Source organism: Plutella xylostella, chromosome 5 (genome assembly GCF_932276165.1).
Source record: "Plutella xylostella chromosome 5, ilPluXylo3.1, whole genome shotgun sequence".
In the NCBI taxonomy this organism is placed as follows: domain Eukaryota; kingdom Metazoa; phylum Arthropoda; class Insecta; order Lepidoptera; family Plutellidae; genus Plutella; species Plutella xylostella.
The window spans coordinates 3265150-3291485 of record NC_063985.1 but is presented as its reverse complement, the minus strand read 5'-3'; the positions used below and the strand labels follow the sequence as shown (position 1 = coordinate 3291485).

Below are 26336 nucleotides of genomic sequence, written 5' to 3'. Positions count from 1 at the left end.
TAAAAGTAATCACCCTATTGGAAGTTGTTCTCATTTGTACAAATGGCCGCCAATTTCAAATTTGTTTTGGTATTGGTGGACTAGACAATTAATGCAGAATACAAGTACAGAGGCCATGGAGTTATATACTCCCCAAGATCGCGGAATAATTGTGTATATATTCAGTTTCGAGTCGTCTTTCTAACGTTTTATCTTTCAATTTTCCCTGCAAAATCGCGCAATTTTACCGTTTCAGACGGTTTTGTTGGGTTTTTCGAAGACCCGTGTTTATGTGAATAAGCCCGTGTCACTAGGAGCCCATTAGAACATCATTCGACACAAGTGCGAGAATGTCTCGTCCGAAATTCTCGCTGCAGTGATGAGAAATGCCATAAAAGGAGCCCGTATGGCAATCAATTGTGACGGTGCCCATTTGGCCGATATCATCTTCTAGACTTAACTAGAAAAATTAAAACGGTTCAAATAAACATAATCAAAAAACAGAATCGAAGTTATTCATTAAAAAAAAGTGAGAGCCAAACAAAATCGGATAACTTCTTTTCGTCCACCTTGTATAACTATGTTTAATACTTTCTCCTATCATCTTCTAAGGGTCTCACCTGCTTAGGGGTGGAAATGAGTTAATATAGTCTTATATATCTCTTAGTATAGACTTATTATAGTCTTCATGTTTGAAGTTATGCGAAGAAAAAGGATGGAAGGTGGAAATGAGTTAATATCAGATGACTTAATAACATATGGTCCTTATGTTTGAAGTTACGAGTATGCGAAGAAAAGTTAAGGAAGTGGACAAAAGAGGAACGAAGGATAAGGTAGAGGAACGAGAGAGAAGGTAGAAGAACAAAGGAGATGATGGAGGAACGAAGAGAGAGGTAAAGTGTGGATGAGGAGGGAGCTAAGAATATTCTATCTATCTATCTATCTATCTAAGAATAGGAAGGAAGGTGCTGGAATGAAAGGGAAGCGGAAGTGTCGCGACGCGTACCTTTTCACTGTCCGTACCTCCTGCAGATTGACTAGCAGAAAATGCTTCTAGCATTAAGTCCACCTGGTTGTACATTATTACTTTGTATATTGTGCAATAAAGGGTAAATAAATAAATAAATTGTACCTGGGGAGGAAAAGTTACAAGGGGGAGGTTTTATACAACTGTTGTATGTACACTTCGCGATAAGTCCAGGACTTATCTTCATGAGATTTAGTCAAATGATGGTTAAATATCAATAAAAGTGATAACATCACTGGGAATATTTTCATAATATAAAATTGTGAACATACAGATACTATTTGAAATTGATGAAAAGAGACCATAGTCGTAACTCACGTGATAAGAGTTTCTTATCGATGTATAATCAATTTGAGAACAGCTTTGTAAGCTTTATGAACACTTTCCCATACTGTCATTTCTTAAATTTTTACACTGTTAACGTTGCTGCTAGCGATGCTGAAGTCATAAAAACTAATTTAATATTACTTATTACTAATTATTGCTTACTATTTAAATAATTTAACAAATTTTAAATCAAAGATTTATATTAATATATCGTAAATGAAATTAACACTGACAATTATTATAAAAACGATTATCATCTTACAAAAAATTATGTTTTGACATAGCTGATTAAAATCGTGTCCCTTCAGAGTCAGCTATATCGTTACCCGGCAGTAACGTATGCAAAACTAATTATTATGAATAGAGAACGATAAAAACTGGAGGTCTGTGCGGAAATAATATGGGTTTATATATAGGCTTGTAATGTTTGGTAAATAGATGATAATTAAATTATTATCTTTAATCCATCAGTAGGTTCTATTATCGGTTTTCCAAAGAAAGACCGATTGACCATCGATCGTGCCTCAAACTCCGAGAACAGATGGGAAAACCAAAAAGTAATATCAGGGATTATTGTTTTTATCACACATGCGCCAGTATATAAGGCGTTATATTTTCTCAATCACTAGAAGTGTGGTAGTCAATCCTTCAAAATGCGTACTCTGGTGCTATTGCTCTTGGGAGCTGTGTTCGTGGCAGGTAAGGATTTGTGCCATAAATGGCATTACCGTGTTAAACTGTTTTTTTTATTTTCTTGCTTGTTTCACATTCTCATTCGCCAGAACGGATCATCTCACTTACTGGACATTAAGTGAATACTATATGTTACAGTAGCTGTCGGCACCAAATTATGGTTTTACCTGGGAATTGGACTGGGGATTGAGTTTATAAAAGCAGTGTTAGCCACCAGACTAAAAATCGATCCAAATTGACAAATTCCTAAACACCTCTATCATCTTTTTAGTATCGATTTCCTTTCAATGTGGTTGTATGGAATAGATTACTTTTAGTAATAAGGCCACCGATTGTACTGTTTATTTTCTATGTTTGTGAAACTGTTTCTGTTTGTGTGCAATAAAGAGTATTTTATCTTTTATCTTTGCAGCTGAGCCAAGGACCCAGCAAAGGATAGTGGGTGGTACTACTACCACTATTGCCCAGTACCCATACATGGCAGCACTGCTGCGGAGCCCCACTGCTACGACCTTCTGGCAGAGCTGCGGTGGTTCTATCATCACCACATCTACCATCCTTTCTGCTGCCCATTGCTTCATGTAAGTTTCTGATCACACAGGGTGTTGCAATGGTTCGTAATGACCCCGTAAATCCCTTTTTTGGCTTACTATACCCATTTTTAACATCACATGAAACAATTGTCCCATCGGGACGGCAAAAAAATATTCTGTCCCATTTATATCTTCTTTACTTACACTTTCATCTAAAAGACACCTAAATAGATCGAATTCAATGTTAGTCTTAAATGAGGTCGTTAGTTCTTCTGGACCAGGCTCAATTGAAGAGAAGCTTGTCTGGCTGAGTAAGCTGATAGAATTGTATAATTTTCCAGCGGCGACACAGAAAGAAACTGGCGCATCCGAGTCGGCTCCACCTACGCCAACAGCGGCGGCACCGTGTTCGCCACCAGCCGCATCATCCGGCACCCCAGCTACAGCCAGTCCTCCTACAACCACGACGTGGCGCTCCTCAAAGCCCAGGGCACCTTCGTCCTTGGCAACAACGTACAGCTTGGAGTCATCGCCGGCGGTAACTACTTCGTGCCCGACAACGCCGTCGTCTGGGCTGCCGGATGGGGGGACACTTCCGTGAGTTTTGCTTCGAGTTTTTTTGGCAAGGTTTATTGTAGGTCTAGTTTCCACGGGGAGGTGTCAATTCAAATGAAAATAATATAGTGATATTGGCCTACTACAAAACCACAAACTGAAATTTGAAAAGGGTCAGTTTTTAAAGCATCATAGGAGTAGCATAAGACCCTACTTGCTTAGATATTTAAAATATGAAAATCATGCCTTTTCCTAGAGTCATATACGTCCGGTACCTACTTCTATAAGTACTTTACCTAGTAAAACATTATTTTTGTTCCATTCAGTTCAACGGCGTACCGTCTGAGCAGCTGCGCCACGTGCAAGTATGGACCGTGAACCAGGACGTGTGCCGGTCCCGTTACGGATCCGTCATCACGGACAACATGCTGTGCTCCGGCTGGCTGGACGTGGGCGGCCGCGACCAGTGCCAGGGCGACTCCGGCGGCCCCCTCCTCCACAACAACGTCATTGTGGGCATCACCTCCTTCGGTAGGGACTGCGCGCTTGCCTACTACCCCGGGGTCAACGCTCGCGTGTCCCGCTACACCTCCTGGATTCAAAGCAACGCCTAAAACTGTGATTTGACTGCGAACATCATAGATTTTATAAATAAAACATATTAAAATCCTTTTCAAGTGTTTAATTGTGCTGAGTATTGTAAAAAAAGCTATTTTAAAACCGGACGTTGCGAGTGATATATACCCCTGTTGGGCTGCAAAAGTTGAAAATGTCTCAAATATCAATATGGTTGTTTTTGTAGTTATGCGACAAGTGGTTAGGAAACGTAAATATGGTTGAAGGTAAATATGGAATGGCATGGAAGAGGAAGACGGAAGTGTAGGGGAACGTAGCGGAGGTTTTTTTTGTTTTTTAAAGATTTTATTATCACTCCACAGACTTTATGTCCGTGCCTTTTTGAGAGATCAATATATTGTGAGAGTTTGGTTGTTTTTTGTCTTCATCTTATAACTACTCACTACTCAATGTGGAAGCTTATAATATATATATTTTATCTTTTATATATATATACCTATATATTATTAATAAATTTTTGACACCTGGGAAGGGGACCCAGGTAGTGTCGGCCTTTAACCGACTAAAAACCCCCAGTTGTGCATTTCTTGTTTTTTTTTTTTTTTTTTTTTTTTTTTCTTTGTTTCACACAGTCACACTTACAATTATAATGGCAACAAACATTTGAAGGGTGGGGCCAGTGTCAGCTGTCTTCAGAGAACTTAAGGGGATTACGAAACCTAAAATGCTAAAGTCGGTTTGATATACTTGATTGGATTGGAAAAACGGTAGCTTCTATCACTTTGAGAAAAATATATATTGTAGCAGAGGGTATACTCAACATGATATTTGCTTAGAAATTGGTGCAGGATTATAATAAGTATGTTAAAAAAAATTGCAAACAGACCATGTCTTTTGCCATTTTTCGACTTATTATGAAAAAACCCTCGAAATCAGAGGGCCCATTTTCATGGAATCTTATATGTATGTGTAGGTAATTAAATTCTTAACAAAGTTACCTTAAAGAGTTGGATTTAATGGACCAGAAGTCAACTTTTTTTGCAAAAAACTAATAAATTCCGGTTTAAAAATGATGACGCCGTGACAGATTTCAGATTTCTTCAGTCGTCGCCCTGGTGGCGGCCTGTTAGGAGCGATACCCACGCCATTTTATTTTTAATCAAATATTTCACAAAAACTGATTAAATCAACAAATGATGACTGCAAATATTATAATACATATGCATTTGCTATGAAAAGTTAATTTTCTAAACATTTTAGATGGAGAAAAGCCGAAAATTCTTAGAAAACATTTCGCCTTTTCGATTTGTTTACATTTTTTACTATAGAGTTACAGATGCATAGATAAAGGTAAACATTACACATAATGACACTTATTAGATTCTCCGAATAAGAACTATACGGTCAATACAGTATGCCAAAGCGCGAGCCTGTTTATATTCTGAGGGGTAATAATTTAACTTTATTTTATTTTAACGGTTGTGTATGCTAGGTAAGCTACACAATATACAGGGTGTTGAAAATTAAGTTCTCAATTTGTATTATTTGAAACCAAAAACCGTAATTTTTTATAATATATATTTTAAGATGTGGTAGTCTGTACACTAAAGGGTGTTCAAAAGTATAAGTACTTTTAAAAATTGAAGAACTAAAATGTACATATTTTTTTAAATCTATGAAGGTATTTAACAAGCTTTGCAAAAAAAGCGGTTAAGTGCGACTTTATCTACATATCTACACACATACATACACTCTCACGCCTTGTACTAATGTACTCCCTTGCGGGGTAGGCAGAGGTGCATTGCTGCACCCACTACCTCTGTAGTACGTGGTGGTACGGTCTCGACCTTTCGGACAGTCAGTTTGGCATCCGAAATGCGTGATCGTTCGTTCACTGTCGGAGCAGGATGAGAACTAGCTCTTAGCTTAAACATAGTAACCGCGTTCCTAGAGGGCTGACATCCCAAGGATTCATTACGAAAAAATGGACAACATTTCATTTTTTTACCCTACATTTTTATTAGCTATTCGGAAAGTTTATTAAAAATTAGAGGACCCGTATTTTTTTATTTTTCATGTACATTTCTTTTTCCATGTTATTTTTAACTTTAAAGTTTATTATTTTAAAACCGGAAGTGACGTCACATATTAGGCTCAATTTTGATTTAAGTCCTTTGCCTTAGTCTCGAAAAAAAAAAACATAAATGACACTGACAACTGACAGGTGACATAAACTTTGTTTACGTGCCAACCAGCAAATGGGTCATTTTCAAATGACAAAAAAAAGTGTGACATTGGTAATTCTGATGATACAAAATACTTATCATGAAAAAATAATTTTACTAAGCATTCCAGTCAAGCATAATTGAAACACATGAATGCATAATATATTACTATTTTAAAATAAATATAATGTACTTACCCCAATTTTTTTAGCTATGTAGGCGGTGGCATGCTCTGGGACATATTATAGAGCGGGTCATCTCTTAATGCGTACTAACCATTTTATATACGATCAATAAAAAAAAAAGTCAAAAAGTGTCGGAACAGAATTTATGAAAATGACCCAAATAAACAACAAAACGTCACGATAAAACGTCAACGTCAATCAAAAATGACAGTGACAGTTACTTTTTTTTTTCATCGATAGGCTTTGAGCAACAAAATTCATCGCACCTAATGCATGACGTCATCAGCACTTTTTGACTATTTTATGAATTTCTCCAAAATGATACATCTAAAAAATTCAAAAATATTTTTTTCGTGGCCTTTATAGCTAAATCTCGAAATGGTTTCTGATTTATAGCAGCTTTAGTTTTTTGAAATGTTGTCCATTGCTGGAGCTGTGCTCGCCATGCAGTGCATGGGCTACTTAGGAATCTGGGAGGCTGTTGCAAAGGAGTCTGTTGCCTCTATACGGTACGGGTGCCGTGCGATTTATGGCCCTTCCAGGAGCACCTGTTTTGTCAAGTCGAAGAGAATGGCTCGTATTCGACGCAACCTGCAGTACTGGTGGGATTGGTTGGAGGTCTGGACAGCACGTAGCTGCAGCAGCCGTCATGCCGTCATTCGACGCATAGATGCAAAAAAAAGTTGAAATTCATGTTAATAATTAGATTTTAATTTTACAATATTGCAAAAAAAAATATTAACATTGTTGAGTATGTTATTTTATTTTAGTAAAGTAGTAATAAAAACAAAGGCTTATTGCATAGTTTTCGTTCACGCTCGCCTACATCGCACGTTGTATATGAGAATAAAGGGAATTACTAAATTTTCTTGTTTAAAAATCACGGTTTCTGGTTTAGAGGAAAACAAATTGTAAAATGCGGAATACAGTTTTTTTTTCGAATAAAGAGTAAAACAAAACATGTTAATTCAAAAAACGTTTCTATTAACACCAGGGCATACAATACCGCAATACCGGGAACCCGGAAAAAAAATAAGTATTTTTCAATACCAGTATTGAAAGTTAATACCGGTATTGAAGTAATACCGGAATCTGACTTTTTAGTTAGCCTTGTGTTCTTATATACTATGAAAGCGCACTTGTTTCCAATAGTTTAATGTAGTTTTTGGCCGTTGGAAATCTACTGTTGCCCATGCGTAAACCGACACCAATATTTTTTTTTCAAATCTATCATTTTAACTCTAATACTCAATTGTCGTAGAAATCTATATCTATAATTACAGAATTTGATTGCCTTTTCTTGTTTAATTTTGGCCTATAGTCCTTTAAACACAATATTTGCCATTTATAACAACAAGAAAGTCTAATACCGGTATTAGTACCGGAATCCCGAAGTAGTAATACCGAAACTCAATACCGGTATTGAAAATTATTCCGGTATTGCATGCCCTAATTGACACCAACTGACACTAATTGACTTTTCGCCGAGAAAAGTGGAGTTACAATGTTTGCGATCTAAAGTGATTATAGAATAATTAGAACTATCTATTTTTTTTCAGTTCACCTGGTGTTGACTGAAATTGTAATTAGGTACTGACTCCTTGACTTGAAAATAACTTTTTTTATAATCGTTATTACAAAACCGCAATTTTTTTAATACAGCAATATTTGTAGGTACTTACAGTGAGCAAAAGAGCGCAACAAGGTTTTATTTTTTTTTGGTTTTAAGAAACAAAAATATTATTTCTATCATATCCAAAATACACATACTTAAGTACATATTATACCTCACCCAGACCACCCCATATCACCACCTTTGCCAGCTACGTAACCTTTTGGGACACCCTGTATATGCAGAGTTCTGCAAACTACTGTTCTGCTTTTAAAACACCAAAATAAAACAGGTCGTCTAACTAAAAGGTCACGTGACCAAAAAAAATATATGGAGAAGCGTTTTTTTTTTCACGAATATAAAAAAATACGTAGGATAAAAGTTATTCAGAGTAACGCCCTTTCGGCTAACTATACTTTTTTTAATACAACACCCTGTAGTCCCTCTTATATTAAAATCTGCCCCCAAGTGAGGCTATACTTAATTCGCGAAAAAAAAAAACGCGAATTTTTACATTCTGATTTCATTTCCAGGGTTTTAGACATAACATCAATAACATGCTGCACACGTAGGTTTCGGCTTAGTTTAGTATACCCTTTTTGCAACAACCTGTATAAATATCGGCACGGGCACGACTTTTTATAATTAATGATTAAATACCTATTAAAAATACTTTCAAATAAAAATAAATATTTTCGTATCACTTACAAAACAATATTACTTACTTAGTATATGTTTAACAAAGTGGCATGTCTTCACTTTAATGTTTTCGAGTACTATGTTAAAATTTCATGTCATTGTCCGGAGAACGCCCCGCATACCTCAACCCCCCCTCACTAGATTTGACAGATTCTGATTTTCTTCTAGCTTTAGTGACAGCCTTAACAGACGCCTGTCAGTGGCCACACACTCCTTTTGTCATCGCTGTTGTTTTGCCTGGTGTTAATGTGTGACAGTGTTCTTAAAACTATCTTAATTTTATTGGTTAGTTCTTATACAGATAATATTAATTCATGATATACTATACAATACCTACATATCAAAACTATACAATACATGCTATATACTATACATAACAAAACTATAAAATACATGCAATACGGTTTGGCCGTCAATATAAAATTAAAATCAAAATTCTCCTATTCCGCTCCATTTTGCGTTGCCAAAAGCCTTGATTGCTGGGCAACGACCTCTTTGTCCCGATTTTTTATTGCCATCTTTAGGTTGTACTCGAGGATCCGTTTCTTCGGTGCTGTTATTGCCGTTCTAGCGAGGTTGCCGATAGCGTCCTCGGTGTCATCCGCATAGTAGGTGCAGGCGGAGGTGTGCCTCGACAGCGCCACTACTGCGTGAGGTATGCTATCGTGCAACTTTATTTTATCTTTTGTTTTTATGATAATGACGGATTCGTACGTCAATCCCTGTGCTTCGTGTATGGTTAAGACGCGTGATCCCGTTCCTTCTCCAAACCCTTGGCTGGTCAGGGTCTCTTTTTCTTCCTGTGTATGCGTCAGGAATAGAGTGTTGGTTTGGGATTTTGGAATTGCTGCGTCTGTAAACCTTTTCAGCTGCAGGGATTGGATACGCGTTGTGGCTGCGTATATGCCTGAGTATACTTCTCTTAGGGCGTATGCAACATCCATGGGGTTTCTGTATGAGCACAACAGCTCCTGGGTGATGTTTGCTACCAGTGTTGGGCGACTGTACCTTAGTTCGAATAGGTTCTCTCTGTCTATGTACGGTAGCTGGTTGATGTCTCCGATTAGAGCAATATCACTGGCACGGGACAGGCGGGCGGCAATTACGATTGCCCCGAAATGGTTCATCAGGGCCTCGTCAATTATCAGGCGTTGGCATCCGACATGTTCTCTAAAGCCGTTTACTAGGACTGATGCCATCGTACGTACCCTAGTTCTAACCATGTCCCCGATCCTATGCGCTAGCCTGTTTCGTATATCGACGGCCGCCTCAGTTGTCGTGGTGATAATGGTGTCTTTGCTCACATCGAAGTTATTTACCACCCAGGTTGTCTTCCCACATCCAGGTACCCCGTTCACCCAAGCGATGGTGGGCATCGTCCAGCTATTCCAGGTAGCGTTAATGGTTTCCGCTTTTGCTAGGATTTTGTCCTCTAGCATAATCCTGGTACACTGAGCTACGACCACCATTTGGTTGTTGTGTGGGAGAGTGAGTTTCGGGATGTTGCGTTCCCAGGGCACGAATCCGCATTCCTCGCTATAAGCCGCCATATACGCTCCAGTCATTTTGCCTCTGAGGACTTGGCAACTACTGTTATCGTATATGCAGGCTTCGGCCTCCTCGAGTAAAGTCGGCTTTCGTTCTCTTGCCTGTAGGTCTGCATGATCGTTTTGCAGGACAAGAGATTTACCTGCTTTGTGGCGGTTGTAATTGCCATAAATTCGATGGCGGCATTCTCTAGATGGTCGTTTGAGGTGGTAGCTGTTTTCAGCTTCGGTGGGACCACCTGGCCCATATCCGCTCGAGTAATTTTCCTCTGGGCAAGCCTTTTTCCAGTTTTAGGTTCTCTGGAGATTTGGCGCCTCTCGGGTGTCCTCTGTGGTTTTCCTATAAGGCTTGAGGCAGCTGCTTTAAAAGCCTGGAGGAACCCTTGGACACGCCCTTGCGATGTTAAATTGTGCATCCTCCTTTCCATGTTCTGTTGTTCTGAAGCGGCGACAGCCCCAGCGGTCATCCTCTCCTGTAGGCGTTCAGATCCGGTGACCAAGTATTCGGCTTGTTGGTGGCAGTTGTCAATGCCCCTCGCAAGTATATGACCTTTGAGAAAGCTTAGATCTTCGCCTCTGTCCTCGTACACCACTATTTCATGATGTTTTGAGGCTTTTAGGCAACCCAGCTGGTCAACAATTTCGCCTTTCCTATACTCGATCACCATTGCGTCTACGCTTATTATCCTGGGGACGTTACTGTCTAGCGCTATCTCTCCAAGCTTACTGAGCCATGAGCATGCCTGAACGAACGGGGTGTCGTCGGCCCACTCGAATAGTGCGATGGTCTTGTTACGCCATCGCACTAGTCTGCAGGGCTGATTTCCCACTAGGGTTACTGGCAATGCGTCGTAGGCTTTACGCTTCATGGTAGCCTTCGATGTGCTCCCATTTAGGAGAGAGGCTAGGCTGGGTGATATGGCCACGCTCTTTCGCGCCCCTGAGATACAGAAGCTGATGCCGAGTCTTTCACTGCTTCCGTCCATGAACAGAGCCACGCTTCGGAGTCTTAGTCTAGCTTCTCCTTTTTCTCCACAATCCAACAGCTGATGTGTTGCTGTTTCTTTAGGAGTTGCTTGTGGTGGTGCTGTGATGGTTGTGACTGAGGCTTGATATACTGGTATTGATTGCGGGTCGGGGCGGGGTATGGTGCTGTTTCTCCTGGCTGCTACTCTGAAGACACGATCTGAATAAGATAGAAAATGAGGTCTATGCTTGGTGTCTGCCAGAATATCTTTTAATTCTGACTCCACCAAATTCCTGTCTATCAATGTCTCCAGATCTTGTCTTGCAGCAAGGAAACGGGGGCAGTCGAGAATTATATGCCAGACCGATTCAATGGTGTTGGGGTCGCATTCACATTCTGGGCTTTCTTTGAGTTTAAATCTGTTCAAATACTCTCCCATCCCCCCATGTCCAGTCAGCATTTGTACGTGAGCAGGGGTCAGTTTGGCACTTCGCGTAATCCGGTAAGCTTGGTTGACATCCGGTAAGAATTTACGCGTGACTGCTCCTGTACTGGATGTCGCATATCGGTCTTGCCATTTCCGGACCGATTCCTCTCTGATCTTTTTCCTGACATAGGACAGGGGGACTTTGTCATAGTCGTGGGAGGTGCTTTGTAGAGCTGCCGTTTTGGCGAGCTCATCGGCTCTTTCGTTCCCGGCAGTTCCAATGTGTGTCCTCAGCCAGAACATTTTTATCGGCTCAGCCAGAATATATGTAGCGGAGGTTAGAAAAGGCCAGAGAAGGTAAATATAGGGGAAGAGAGGGGATTTCGATAATTTTGGTTTTGAATTATTTGTGAATGACTATGGAGAATTTTTGAAAAAACTCACAGATAGAAAAAAGAAATAAGCTTGAGGGCCCCAGTTTGTTTCATTCATATAATGAAAAAAATAATCAAATAACATCTCGGCCGTAACAAGTTTGGTTTATTTCAACAGAATACCTCGCAGAACGTTCTGGCTGGCAGCTGCCACTAACGAGGTGTCTTTCCCCTAATGACTATTGTGCACACAAGAACTTCTATACTTAACTTTACATAGAACTTGGTCTAGGGAGGCGTATACAATAGGCTTCGCACCGTTTTATATCTTGGTAGATTATAAATTCACCAAGCAGTAGACCAAAACATAATTATTACTAAACCCACTTGTAGCACAGAATAATAACAAGCTTATAGTCAATTTAATGCCACATTTTTTATCTACTTGGCAGGGGGAACTACCGTGTCCGAGATCCAATCAGAATCTAATCTATTTGATGTGATTATTGGCTGAGGATAATACTTCCGACTTACCCATAATACTTCTAAATTATTGTTATTGTTTGATTAAATTATTTAATACTATCGATATCATATTCGTAGAAATGTATAGTCGACCACGTTATCGCAAAATAGTTTTATGTGTCTGTAGCGCTTCTCATTTGTTATCTCAATATGTGTACCTACTAAATAAAATAAAAACTTAGGTAGGTTTTCATGACATTTAATAAAATATGGAAGTGTTCCTTAAAGCTACTACCGCAGAAGCAGAGTTTCCTTAGCACGGTGGTAGAGCATGTTTTTCCAAAATTTGCATACATTATTCATTCTCAGCTTACAAATAGCTTTTCGGTTGCGGCATGCATAAAAGACTAGCTGCATAGTGTACTGCCTAATGGTCGCTTTACTACAATAGTTTCGAGGCTGTTAGTAATGGCTGGTTTTGTTTTTTACTTAACCAGGCAATATCCCAGCTAGAATCCTAAATTAGACACAAAAACAAGTTGTTATTGTAGTCCTAGTCACCCCAGAGGTGTAGATGGTGTCCACTAATGTCCACTGATGTCCGCAACTTCCGCCTATCTTCAGCTGTTCTGGCCTCGCTCCAACTAAGTCCAGCGTCCCGCAGCTCGCTTTCAACGCTTCGGCGCCATGTTTGGACAGGGCGCGGGCGTCCACGGCGGCGGGAGCGCTTGCCATTGGGAGGCCACCAGTCAAAAGCTTTATTTGCGGCATTCGAAGCTCCTGTTTGCACAGTGTGCCCAATTCATTTCCACAATCACTTCGTAATTTCCAAACCCCAAAACAATACCTACTATTGGTATTTTCTGACACTGACATTGTCGGGTAAAATACTCGTATATGTATTTTTGTTCCTTCATACAAGTGAAAGAAAAAAAAACTATTTTTTTTTACTAATTACTAATTTGTCAATTTTAAACAGGATAATTCGTTGTCCTATTTTTTAGTATAAATGTATCTGTTAAAACAGAAATGCACCATTCCGCACCCAGCCGGCTGAGTTAGCTCGATCGATACAGCTTGCTGACTTTTAATACCCCATCCACACGCTCGGCGAACAATGGCAAACAGCAAACAGCAAACAGCAAACACTGACGTGTGGATGGGTGTTTGTCGTTGTTTGCCTGTTTGTGTTCGTGTTCGCCAGTGTTCGGCATCGGTGTCGGTTTTTCTTGCCAGATCAAAGGATGTTCGGCAAACAGTTCGCTACGTATCCACACGTCTGGCAGCGGTCAGTATGCGCGCTACCATTGCGGGAGGCGGACGTATCAACTTGCTACACTTGTAGGGTTTTTTTTTTATGTATGTTCACCGATTACTCCGCCGTTTATAAACCGATTTTGAAAATTCTTTTTTTGTTGTATTAGGTTGAGCTCCCAGGTGGTCCCATTTTTTTTTCAGAATTTTATCTCACCCCTAAGGGTGGGTAAAGGGGTAAAAACAGGGTATGAATTTACATTTTGGACACATATTAACCGAATCTAATGAAATTAAGAACATAAATATAGTTCTTATAACAAAAAAATATGATGGTGACCTTGAGCTGATCTGATGATGGAAACGGAAGGCAGTCAAGGGAACTCCTCAACGGTATATAGCAACTACCTCGTGTTTAGGCTTGAATGATTCGTATTGATTAGTAGGACTTTTTTGTATCATTTGCATCTTACTTTTGATTAAAAATTATTGCAAATAAACTAAAAACTATAAAATAAAATAATAATTAAAAAAAAAGAAGTCAGTTTTTAATTTTTTTTTACTTATTATTATTATCCCACCATCGTCTTTGCTTTCTTCTTATTTTCCTTTTTTCTTTCTCTTGCTTTAATTTATATAATAAAAATATGTCAAGCCGAAAGTAATAGCTCGTCGTCCGCCGTGTTTGCCGATTCGGAATGTTATGAGCGTTCGCCGAGCATGTGGATGGCTGTTTGTGTTCGGTGATTGTGGTTGGTGTTTGGGACTTTGTTTGCTGTTTGCCGTGTTTGTGACAAACAGCAAGCGTATGGATGGGGCTTAACAAGTTGCCCGAGTTGTTATCTGTCTGATGAATATTTAACTTGATACTGTCCAAGTTTCCAGCTGTTCCACCAAATGAGGAATGCCAATGTCAGTGGCGGAAACTGCCGAGCGTGCCCGAAGTGTGCCGAACACCTGCATCGATCTTTCTCTTGAACTTGCCATGTGTGTTTCGACATTGACGGGGGCTTGGCCGGTGAAAAATAGCGTGTGTAGCACACAATACAATGTTTAAATACCATTAGATAGAGACAGCTGTGCCGGTCACTGCTTCGATCAGACACGTTCTTGACACGTGTTTTTGTAATGTACTGAAAGTGTGTGTTATTATGTAGGTATACACCTGCACAATTTCTGAGAACCAAGATGCACATTTCCTGCCTCTGTAATAGTAAATTATTAAAATGACTATTTTTCGTTATCTAGAGAACCATTAAGCGCAAATAGGTAGGCATTGAGGCCATTTATGAAGTTTTAAACATAAACATAATCATAATTATCTTTTTATGCAAAACCATTAAGAAGTGTTTTTACGCGAATCAAAAGCACATATTTCAATATACCCAAAGAAAATTTACGTGCCCCTACCTAAACATAAAAAATCATAAATTATCTACCAATAAATCAACATTCAAGGGCATTAGAAAGCAAAGGATCGATACACAGGACAACAAATTGGGCTACAATTAGAATACAATACAAGCAATGTCAGCCTTGCAGCTCCAGGGTTATGGGCTACTCAATAATTACTGACCACAATACCGATCGCGACCGAAATAGAATGGACACGCACTACTATGTATATTGGTTCTGAATTATCAGATTATCTAGACTAGCTTTATTAATGACTATCATATTATAACGAGTACTCGTACCATATTACTATGTTACTATGTCAGTTTGAGTCATGGTATAATATTTCAGTCATTGACTAATCTAAAAAGGCCTGAAAGTCTAACTCCCGTTTTTACAACTGAAAAGTCACGTAATGTAGACCTTACGTTAGTAACTCAGTATGGCATGAAGCTCTTTGGTTAGCTGCAGATTAGGTAATTGAGCAGAACTTAAGTTCATGCATAGGTAGATTTAAATGAAAAGAAAAACTGAGCTTCTGAGTTGTTTCGTTGTTGTCTCACTAAATACCTACAGTGTGTGAATAAAAAATACATATTTTTTGTTACACAAAATAGCGTTTGAAAAGTCCATTAATCGGTTTCAAAACACATGTTTTCATTGGCATTGTCATTGTAGGGTGGTGCTATTATGGTTCAAAGTCACTGTTACTATCGAAGTTCGAGGCTGAACGAATCACCGTAGGCCTTGTTTATTCAGAGGCCTTGAGGGAAGCTAACGGGCGGAAGTGGAAAAACTCATGAATTGCTCATGAATGCTGTCAGTTATTAATGTTTGCATTTATGATTTCGTTTAGGTGTTTTAGCCGTTGTATTATTGTTTAACACATTATCGCACAAATATTATAAAATAAATGTATGTATATAAATACTTTACGTCATTTTTTATATGATTATGTAAATTGAAAATACATAATATATTAGTTTCACAATCAATCAATTAAGAAATCTACAGATAGAATTTCACCAGCAGCAGCAAACTTATCGTCTGGTAATCACTGTACTTTGATAAAATTGCCATATTTGAATTTTATACATGAATTTTCGTAAATAATGTCTTTGAAATAAACACAAACAATAAAAAAACTAAATTGTCTTTCACAGCTTATACCTCAATTTCAGGAACAGATAAGAGGAAATCTGCCCTAATTTTTTGTGCCACAAGATGAAAAGTGGAAAAAAGTTAAGCATCTACTTTCAGTGGGATTTATCTTTCAGGGAGATAACTAATGAGACGAGATACGTAGCTAATGAGGCCACGCTGATAGATACTTATACAGGGTGAACCAAATAGATGAGGCAGCAAAGATATTTTTGTTGTTGTTTTCAACTGAAAAAAATATAGTGAACTGAAATAAAAACCTTTAAAATATCGTTGAAATGGTTGACATTCGTATAAGGACTCGTAAAATGGCTAAGGGTGGATTCGTCCAAACTTTGCGTTACACGAGAATAACTATACCGGAATAAAATTTATACGCGAGTAAATATCTGGGATAAGTACATTTGCATTCTACCACTTTATACCATGATTAATTGAATGAACGAGGAACGAAACTATACTGCAACTAAAATAAAAATAGCTGCGTTTCAAAGCATGCAATAGAAATGACATGCCAACTTAGTTTGAATGGATTATAATAGGATAAAATTGTTTATGTTTTAATATTTTATTCGCTGTTGTTATTCTGAGAATTTGCCTTTTAACGTACTTTTGTTTATGTTTTGACAGACGTGTTTACATGTCATTATGACGGTTTTCTAATCAGCTGATGTGCTGCCGCCATTACTAAATTACTCTCGGATAAGCTCGTTACACGGTCAATTTTGGCGGTATAACATTTTATTCTTGGGATAAGCTACTTATCTTGGTTTCAGGTTTGGTAGAATGCAAAATCTGCTTACTCCCGAGTAACTAGTAGTTTACTCGTGAGTAAAAAGTTACTCGTCGTTGGTCGAATCCGCCCTAAGTATAATTGTTTTAAAATAATAATAAGTAGTAAAGCTAACTCATGTCTCGATGAGACTGGCATGGTTACAGTTTATTATTGTATTTAATCCTGAATTTATGTATTAATTTGATTTATGATAAATTGTACTTATGTTAATTTTTGTGCTCGTTGTTAATGTATTGTTTTTTGTTTATTGAATTTTATGACATGTACTGAATATGGATCAAGTTATCTGAAATAAATGAATTTAATAATAATAATATGTCTCTTTAATAAATAAATAAATAAAAAAGCTAACTCTTGGTTCATAACAAGAGAAGTTTAAGCCATGTTTTTATTAATTTGGCCTACGCCGTGTGCTACGAAATTTCGTAGCTCGTAGCAGTTGTCTGACGTAGCATACAAGGATGTTACCGCGAATTTGAATTTATCAAGAAGAACACATTTCCTTTCGTAGGTAATTTACCTAATCGATTCCTAATTTACTAGTCTCAGATCGATACAGATTTAATATGAAGTAAGGAGTTACTGACTATTAAAAATAGTGTGTGTGTGTGTGTGTGTGTGTTTAGTTACTGACTATTAAAAGTATAAAAGTGAAGACATAATAATATAATTATGGGAGTGTAGATCCCACAGTTGTGCTTTAATCATATTAAGGTGATAATGATAACCATAACCAATGCAAAAACTGCAGTAGCCATGACCTATAAAGGGTTAAAAAGCCCCATGTGGGACAACCCTCCGTCATAGATAATAATGTTATTGTTAGTATACAATAGTATACATGTATACATACCTTGAGATATGCTGCTGTAGCCGTCCGGAGTCACCAACGGCGTACTGCCTTCGTTATACATGATATCTCCATACATTTCTAGATAATTTCACTTCACATTCACATAACTAAGTATTTGCCACTTATCGTCATTAAATTGATGCTTATTTTTAACCGACTTCAAAAAAGGGAGGAGTTTCTTAATTCGTCGGGATCTTTTTTGTTCTATAATATTTTATGTTGTTAGGTTTTGATTCATTTTCAACTTTATAATTTTATGTAGATATGTTTTTTGGGATGCTGTTTTCGAAACGAAATGATCCTATGATGATAAATTTAATTAACTAGTAGGTGAATACCTACTGGTTATTTATATATACTCTATATAAACCATACGTGCTTAATACATAACACCTCGTAGCTTTAGTTACTTTGGGCTGAAACTCTTTTGTTAACGAACCCCCGGTGGAACTAAAGTCATAAATCATAGAAAAGTAGAGCACGTTAGCTGTGTATATGTATATTATGTAATGTGGACTCGTACGCTCCATTTAATTAGAGAGTATTTAAACACTTATGTAATCGGAATTTTCTTAGTGATTACATTTATTAAGAATTGCTATAGGTATAATGTTGTTGTAGTTATACATAGTTTTCACTACTGTGACATAAACATAAACTGCAACAATCGGTATGTCTACATCACGTAGACATAGGTACCGATTGTTGCAATTTATGAAGTTTTATAATTAAAATAATTAAGAAAACTTTATTCCAGGCAATATTTTAAAAAGACATAATATACTTTATATTTCTAAACCCTCATATCATAAAGATCATAAACCATATACTTAGTTATAAAGCCACAACATATGATTTCTACAATAGAGCGATACGTAGAGGATAATAAAAGTTGGTAAATTCATTATTATAATAAAACTTCTTCCAAATTCCAACGTTCACCAATCTGCTAAGTTTACAGTGATATTTTTTAGTTTAAATGACTTTATTTTACAGTTTCATAAAACTTTGGTTCTAAAAAATGTCTGAGTACCATGTTAAAACCTAAAACATTACTACACACTTCACAAAATCCCATCAAAACTTTAAAAACTTCAGAAGCACATCACTAAACCCCGATTTTTCAAGATTATTGGAATGTTTTTTTTTCTTTTTTCGCGCGCGTCAATTCTTTTGTGGTGGTGGTACGCCACTGCCACCACCCTCCGAACCAAACCCTCCCGGCTAGGTCATGCCATGGAACAACGACCTTCGAATGTTACATTGGATCGGATACGGCATTGGTACCAGGACATAATATTGTATTTTGATGCGCCTTAACCCAATAAAATGTGGTGCGAAGTGCGAAGACTTAGTTTTTCGCCCTTGTCGCAAAAGTAGGTTAAGTATATTACGAGTATAATTAAGTTTCTTACCTAATTGACCTTTCTGAATGACTTCATTCGAAGGATAAAATCGGTGATGATCAGCAGTTATTTAGCGATTGGTGTTTTTGATAGTGTTGAGATCTCAGTCGAAGGATCAGGGTAGAAACAGGACAGATTATAGTATAAATAAATTAGTTATTATTTCCTAGGAATGTTTATACGATTGAAATACAAAATCACACAGGTACTATCGGGGAAAATGCCGAGTTGTCCCTTCATTACTACCAGCACACACGCCAGCGCTCACACGAGGAGTTAGGAACGTATTTGAACAATAATAAATTTCCGGGTCGGTACCGTATAATAACTTAGTGCCTATTTACAATTAGGTAAGTACTTATACTATTTATAAAAATCATTCAAGTAATGGCTGATTGTACAATATTCAGATAAATGTTATCTAAGGAATAATATTGTTGCTGTCACTGTCTTATACAAGTTTCATAACTCACTGAAATTCAGTTCACTGGACTTCGACTTTGCCATAGGTACTGAACGTTTTAAATATTACTAAACCTACTATTTGTATTGTTATATCTCAGTCGTATTGATAAAGCTAAAATAAAAAACTGTAAATTTTACTGTAAAAAAACACACACACACACACACTCACGCCTTGTACAAAACAATTTATCTATAATCTATAAGATTCAAACTGTCCACCTTTTCAATTTGGGGTTTCACTATGCCTTACTTAAATAGTAGGTATAAGATAAAGTATACATAAGCTTTGTCTAAGTAAAAACCCGTAATAAATATACGGTTGGGCGGGAGCTGCTCGACATCGGCAGCCAGTAGGGATTTAGAGTCCGTCGACGCTAGCTTTGCAACCGGTAAAATATAGGTGTTTGTTTTTCTTCTTGGTGCCCCTTAGTGAAATTAGCGTTAGAAATTACTAGCTGTTTCCGCGAGCTTCGCTTCACCTTAAAAAGTTTTCCCGTAGGAATTCCGGGATAAAAATTAGTAGCCTGTGTGTTAATCCAGGGTGTCAGCTAACTCCATTCCAACTTTCATTAAAATCGGTTCAGCCGTTTTGACGTGAAAAGGTAACACACATATATACACACATACTCACAAACTTTCGCATATACTAATATTATATTAGTAGGATCGGAAAGTTAAAAGTTCCTATCTGACATACGTCACCCGCACCATCCTATACCGAGCAAAGTGTAGGTACTTACCTTTACCTACCTAATTATCTTTTTTTAGTGTTGTAAGTTGATCTGCTGTAAACTTGCCGTGGTTCGACTCTAGGGTCCGAATGACGGATTACAAAGGTCACCTCGGTTTTGGCAGGTTATTTCTTAACAATAAATGAGTTAGAGCTACTTCTGTCATTCTCTGATGGATGATTGTTCCGTAAAGTTACAACCGATTCTTGATTTAATTTGTGATATAAAAACCCCGACATTTAAAACTAAAGATCCCATAACTTTTCCATGGTTAAGCCGATTTTGATAAAATTCCACAGACCGATACAAAAACACTGAGACACGTTGATCTTATAATACACCTCTTTTTGCGACGGAGTTTAAAAAAGATTGGGAAACCTACATGTGCAGCATGGTATATCTAAGCCCAAAACTGAAATCAGAATTTGGAAATTCGCGAAAAAAATAATTAATTTTCCATAGTAAAAAGTCACGTGACCAACAAAGTTTCTATGGAAAATGAATTTTTTTTTCGCGAATTTTCAAATTTTGATTTCAGTTTTGGGCTTAGATATACCATGCTGCACATGTAGGTTTCGGCTTAGTATACCCTTTTTGCAACACCCTGTATTTACAAAAAAATTAGGTAACACTGCCAATGTTTAGCTCTGTCAGTTAAGTAGTTCTGTTTAAAAATAATATGTGGCTGTGGTGGTCCAAAGAGTGACGTCCAAAGGAAAATGTTTGATTCCTTAGGTCAAGGGGTAGCCAAATCACCCTTATGTATGTTCAGCAATTTTTGTTAGTTTAGGAGTTATGATTTTTTTAACTACTTTTCTACTAAAATCGACCTCAGTGTATCAATTATGTTTTATTATTTTTTTTGGATAACTTTTTAAATATTTTTTTATTTTCGTGTCATCCTCTTAAGTTGTTCTTTTAACCATAAAAGTTTCAGCTTCCTAGCTGTTATGTAAGTTAGTTATTTTTATATCGAAAGTTCAAATTATATCATCGAGCTAGACTGCTCTGAATTTACGAGTACAACTTGAAATTAAAAATTGAAATAGATATTCTCAAGGTCCCTTATTAATTTTAAAAACTCCGCAAGGTTCCAAAATAACATAAAAATAAAAATATACTATTGCTTAATGGGGTATTATTTGCAGAAAACAGCCTTCAAAAGTACTTGGGTGGAAATTACCTCATTAGTCAATTGTTTCAGAAAGTTGAAAAATTCCTGTTATGTCATTACTAAGGACTAATTCAGTTAGAAAATGTATTAAATTAAAGGGAAAATAAAATTATTTACAATTTTTTTATTTAAGTTACATTTTTGAATGTAAATTCTTAGTAAAATGTTTATGTCTGAGTTGTAAGATTTATGAGATAATTGTATTATTAATAATAAATAAATAAACTCAAATAATTCTTTTACAAATTTACTCACAATAAATTTTTAAAATGGCGACCTCCCACAGCAATACACTACCTACATCTACGCAAGAAATTTTCTTTAAGATAAAAAAGTGACAAATGTAAAAAATATGACATCTGTCAAAAAGTTAAACATGTCAAAAAAGTAACTTTTCTCAAAAATGTGACATCTGTCAAAAAGTGACATCTGAATGAAACCGAGAAGCATATAGGCGACTTAAAGAAAATTTCTTGCGTAGATGGAGTTTGTGTATTGCTGTGGGAGGTAGCCATTTTGAAAATTTATTGTGAGTAAATGTGTAAAATAATTATTTGAGTTTATTTACTTAGTATTAATAATACAATTATCTCATAAATCTTACAACTCAGACTTAAACATTTTATTAAGAATTTACATTAAAAAATGTAACTTAAATAAAAAAAAAATAGTAAATAATTTTATTTTCCATTTCATTTGATACTTTATCTAACTGAATTAGTCCTTAGTAATGACATAACAGGAATCTTTCAACTTTCTGAAACAATTTACTAATTAGGTAATTTCCACCCAAGTACCTTTGAAGGCTGTTTTCTGCAAATAATACCCCATTAAGCAAAATTTTATTTTTATGTTATTTTGGAACCTTGCGGAGTTTTTAAAATTAATAAGGGACCTTGAGAATATCTATTTCAATTTTGAATTTCAAGTTGAAAATTCAGAGCAGTCTAGCTCGATGATATAATTTGAACTTTCGATATAAAAATAACTAACTTACATTACAGCTACATAGGAAGCTGAAACTTCTATGGTTAAAAGAACAACTTAAGAGGATGACACGAAAATAAAAAAATATTTAAAAAAGTTATCCAAAAAAATAATAAAACATAATTGATCCACTGAGGTCGATTTTAGTAGAAAATTAGTTAAAAAAATCATAACTCCTAAACTACAAAAAATTGCTGAACATACATAGGGATGATTTGGCTACCCCTTGACCTAAGGAATCAAACATTTTCCTTTGGACGTCACTCTTTGGGCCACCCTGTATATCTCATAAAGTTTCCTGAAATTTCCCCATAGCAAACACCAGGTGCAAAAGTCTTCTTAAGATAATATTGTATGAATTTTTCAGTGGCTTTAGCAAGACATACTGTTTTTCATTATTTGAATCCTACAAGTTAGTCATTTGAAAAATTACACAAATTATGATAAGTAAGTACTTATGTGAGAGTGAAAGAGATAGAAACTCAGTTTTTATTATACTTTGGACCCAATCCTCATAGTTATATACGTATTCTCTATGTCACCTGTGGTTTTATCATGCTGCTACATTCGTGTTTAGCACATTATTTCTAACATATTTTATTTTTTAATTAAGTATTTTTTATCTGAAATCTTTTACTAATCTTATAATAAAAGTCCTAAGGTGCGTAATAAAGTAAATACAAAATCCTTCAGTAAACATGATGAGGATACCCAAGAAAAAATACGTATAATATTGTTGTTTACACGTTGTTTGTATCTCATGTGACAAAGGCTTTAATATTATTAGCGACACGAGTAAGTTAAATGATTTTTATATGTTATTTTACTATATTGAATATGAAAATAAGTAGAAAATACACACACAGGGGACGGGGACGGGGATATTATTGCTAATTTAATATAAACTTTTTAACCGACTTCAAAAAAAGGAGGAGGTTCTCAATTCGTCGGGATATTTGTTTTTTTTTTAATGTATGTTCACCGATTACTCCGCCGTTTATGAACCGATTTTGAAAATTCTTTTTTTGTTGTATTGGGTTGAGCTCCCAAGTGGTCCCATTTTTTTTTCAGAATTTTATCTCACGTGTGGGTAAAAGGGTAAAAACAGGGTATGAATTTCCATATTGGATACATATTATCCGATTCTAATGAAATTAAGAACGTAAATATAGTCTTTATAACAAAAAAATATGATGGTGACCTTGAGCTGATCTGATTATGGAAACGGAAGGCAGTCAAGGAAACTCCTCAACGGTATATAGCAACTACCTCGAGTTTAGGCTTGAATGATTCGTATTGATTAGTAGGTCTTTTTGGTATCATTTGCATCTTACTTTTGATTTAAAATTATTGCAAATAAACTAAAAACTATAAAATAAAATGATAATTAAAAAAAAATAAAAAATCGACTTCAAAAAACCACTAAAATGTAAGAAATAATTTAAGGTTTACACAAATTATATGTGACAGTACAAATATACCTAAGCAGGAACTGTTCTTTTTTGAAGTTGGTGCCATATTTCTTCAGATTACTTTGTCACCGCACCAACTTAAAAAATATTTTTTTTTTTTTAATGAAAAGTTGTTTAGCCTTGTTGAGGTCTGGCTATAGCCGTAAAATCAAACCATTTACAACTGTATAATATAATAGATTTGTTTTTGTATCATCACAACCCATCACGTCCCCACTGCTGGGGCTCGGGACTCCTTCCAATGAAGGAAGGTGTTTTAGGTCTAATCCACCACGCTGGCCAAGTGCGGGTTGGTGGACATGACATGTATGTATAACATCCTATTAACTATACTTATGTATATTCATAATATGTTATACATAACATATATTAATAGTTATCTGCAGATAGGTTTAGTCCAGTATTTATGATATTATTCGTAATATTAGCTCTCATTGGAATTCACAGGGATAATTTACGACCCCGGCGTTGCCCCGGTCCGCTAGGATGTGCCACAGCTCTAACTAGGTCACAGCACGATATTTCGTGTACCGTTGGATTGTTTAAGAATGATAACATACTTCCATGAGGCAGTGTCTGAGGCTTACTATCTAAATCGAATGGCGAACGAACGAGGAAAATGACGTCACACCTTTTATTATTGTTCATATATTCCGATAGAAGGTGAGACGTCACTCCGTATTTCAACTATAAAGTTGTTACTTTTGTTTAAATTGAAATAAAAAAATAGTTTCTCATATTTTTTTATTTTAACCTACTTTACAAAGCGGACTAAAAATTCAAATTTAGGAAGCTAGCCTATTAAAGCTAACTTTTGGCATCAACACTATCTATCCGTCCGAACAACATCCCACACTACGCTACGCTATAGTCCCAAAACCCCCAAGCTACCAGCAGACACGTTTGTGACGTAAACGTTACGGTCCAGAAATTTCAACAGAATTGCCGATATAAAATATCCACATACACTCGAGCTCGCGGCCTGTATCGAACGTTGCAGTTTCAATTTAGTCTAAAATGTGTCAATGGCTGGTTAACCACGACCGTGACCGACCCGAGGGTCACTCCAGCGAAATAAAATACTGTGCCACTCCATGACATCAACAGTGCTACGGCCTCGCGATAGAGTCGCGGTTAGCGTGGCCTGGATCCGAAAGTTTCGGAAAGCTAGCGTGGATCCATGGGGGGTAACTCTACAATGTAATTATGATAGAAAAAACTTTTGGAGCGCTGCCGCGCGACCCATAACTCTATCTCGTTATATTAAATGTGCCGATTGCACGGCAGCTCTCGTCTCGTTTTTCGTCAGCATAGAGTAACCCTGCTGTCCCGGGGCTCGTCACTGACTGTATTGATTCTCTATTCCCACCATTAGTTGCAGTTGCGTGCAACCGACTATTATTGTGCTGCCACACCTAAAAGCGGAAGCTTGGATATTTTTACTACCGGTTGCGGGTAATGATATTGAATCGGGTCGGAGGTTTCGTTCGCTTGGATTGATGTAGATAAGAAAGTTATAACTTAGAGCATGTTTTACGATATTTGGATAAAAGTCATTTGTGATAAACATCATAGTAGCAGCGTCAGCATGATTTTTATCCCACTGAGTGTGAGTGAATGAGATGTAAACAAACGTGTCAATCACATTTAGTATTTATCGTTATCGTGGCGTAAACACCTAGGGCCTTACCACAAAAACTTAGACAGTATTTAACAAATGTTTAGCGCTGTCAAACGCCTACAAAATCTGTCAAATTTAGTTTTAAACACTTGTTAAACAATGTTTAAAGTTTTTTGTGGTAGCACAGCTATAATCTAAAGTGCTGGTTTAATATTCTGTGAGTAGGCAAGACGTACCGACGTAAGCTTAAGCTAGAGCAGTGTGAAGTGCTCTAAATAAACCGCAGAGTCGGAGGTGCGACGGAATAAATGATGAGCTTCGACTGGCTCCACCGCACCGTCCTTTACGAGGCAAATTGTGGGCGGCGGCAGTGGCGGCAGATACCGGAGGGTCACTCTATCTCTCTCTCAGCCTTCTATAGTCCACTGTTGGACATAGACCTCTCCTAACGATCGCCACCCCAAACGGTCACCCGCCATCTGCATACAGCGGCTTCCCGCGGGTCATTCTATACTGACGAAAAACAACGAATGAGAGCCGTCGGCGTCGTGCCATAGGCACGTTTAATACATTGAGATAGAGTCGTGGCTCGCGCAGTAGCACCGAAACTTTTAGTTTTTCGTCGTTAGTCATATCCCCTGTCATAGTCCCCTGCTTCTGTGGCGCCACTGTGCTCCGCTGACGGTGCAGATGTGGGAACTATTTGACAGGTTTTTGTGGCGAGGCAGGACAATAAAAGTTAAGCTATAGTTTTGGTGCATAGTTTTTACTCTACACACATTTGTACTAACGTGATAGGTTGCGAACCATTTCGCCGTTTCGGAATTGTA

The 26336-nt window shown here is 37.1% G+C and overlaps 2 protein-coding genes across 6 annotated transcripts in view; one reads left to right on the top strand and one right to left on the bottom strand.

The window, feature by feature from the left end:
- The window catches only part of LOC105391556 (solute carrier family 12 member 6), a 355094-nt gene that overhangs the window by 128662 nt on the left and 200096 nt on the right, over positions 1-26336 (bottom strand). Inside the window, exon 1 of one of the 5 annotated variants that reach the window (XM_038112937.2) lies at positions 17651-17919. The exons of the other annotated variants lie outside the window; for them this stretch is intronic. Coding sequence (XP_037968865.1) covers positions 17651-17726 — 76 coding nt within the window. The 5' untranslated portion in view covers positions 17727-17919. Of the gene's footprint in view, positions 1-17650; positions 17920-26336 lie in introns of those variants that run through there. 5 annotated transcript variants of the gene reach the window in all.
- On the top strand, positions 1878-3786 carry LOC105380868 (trypsin CFT-1). Its single transcript, XM_038112952.2, has 4 exons — positions 1878-2032; positions 2439-2607; positions 2901-3156; positions 3441-3786. Exons 1-4 carry the CDS (start codon positions 1987-1989, stop codon positions 3726-3728), a joined length of 759 nt encoding a protein of 252 aa, XP_037968880.2. The 5' UTR covers positions 1878-1986; the 3' UTR covers positions 3729-3786.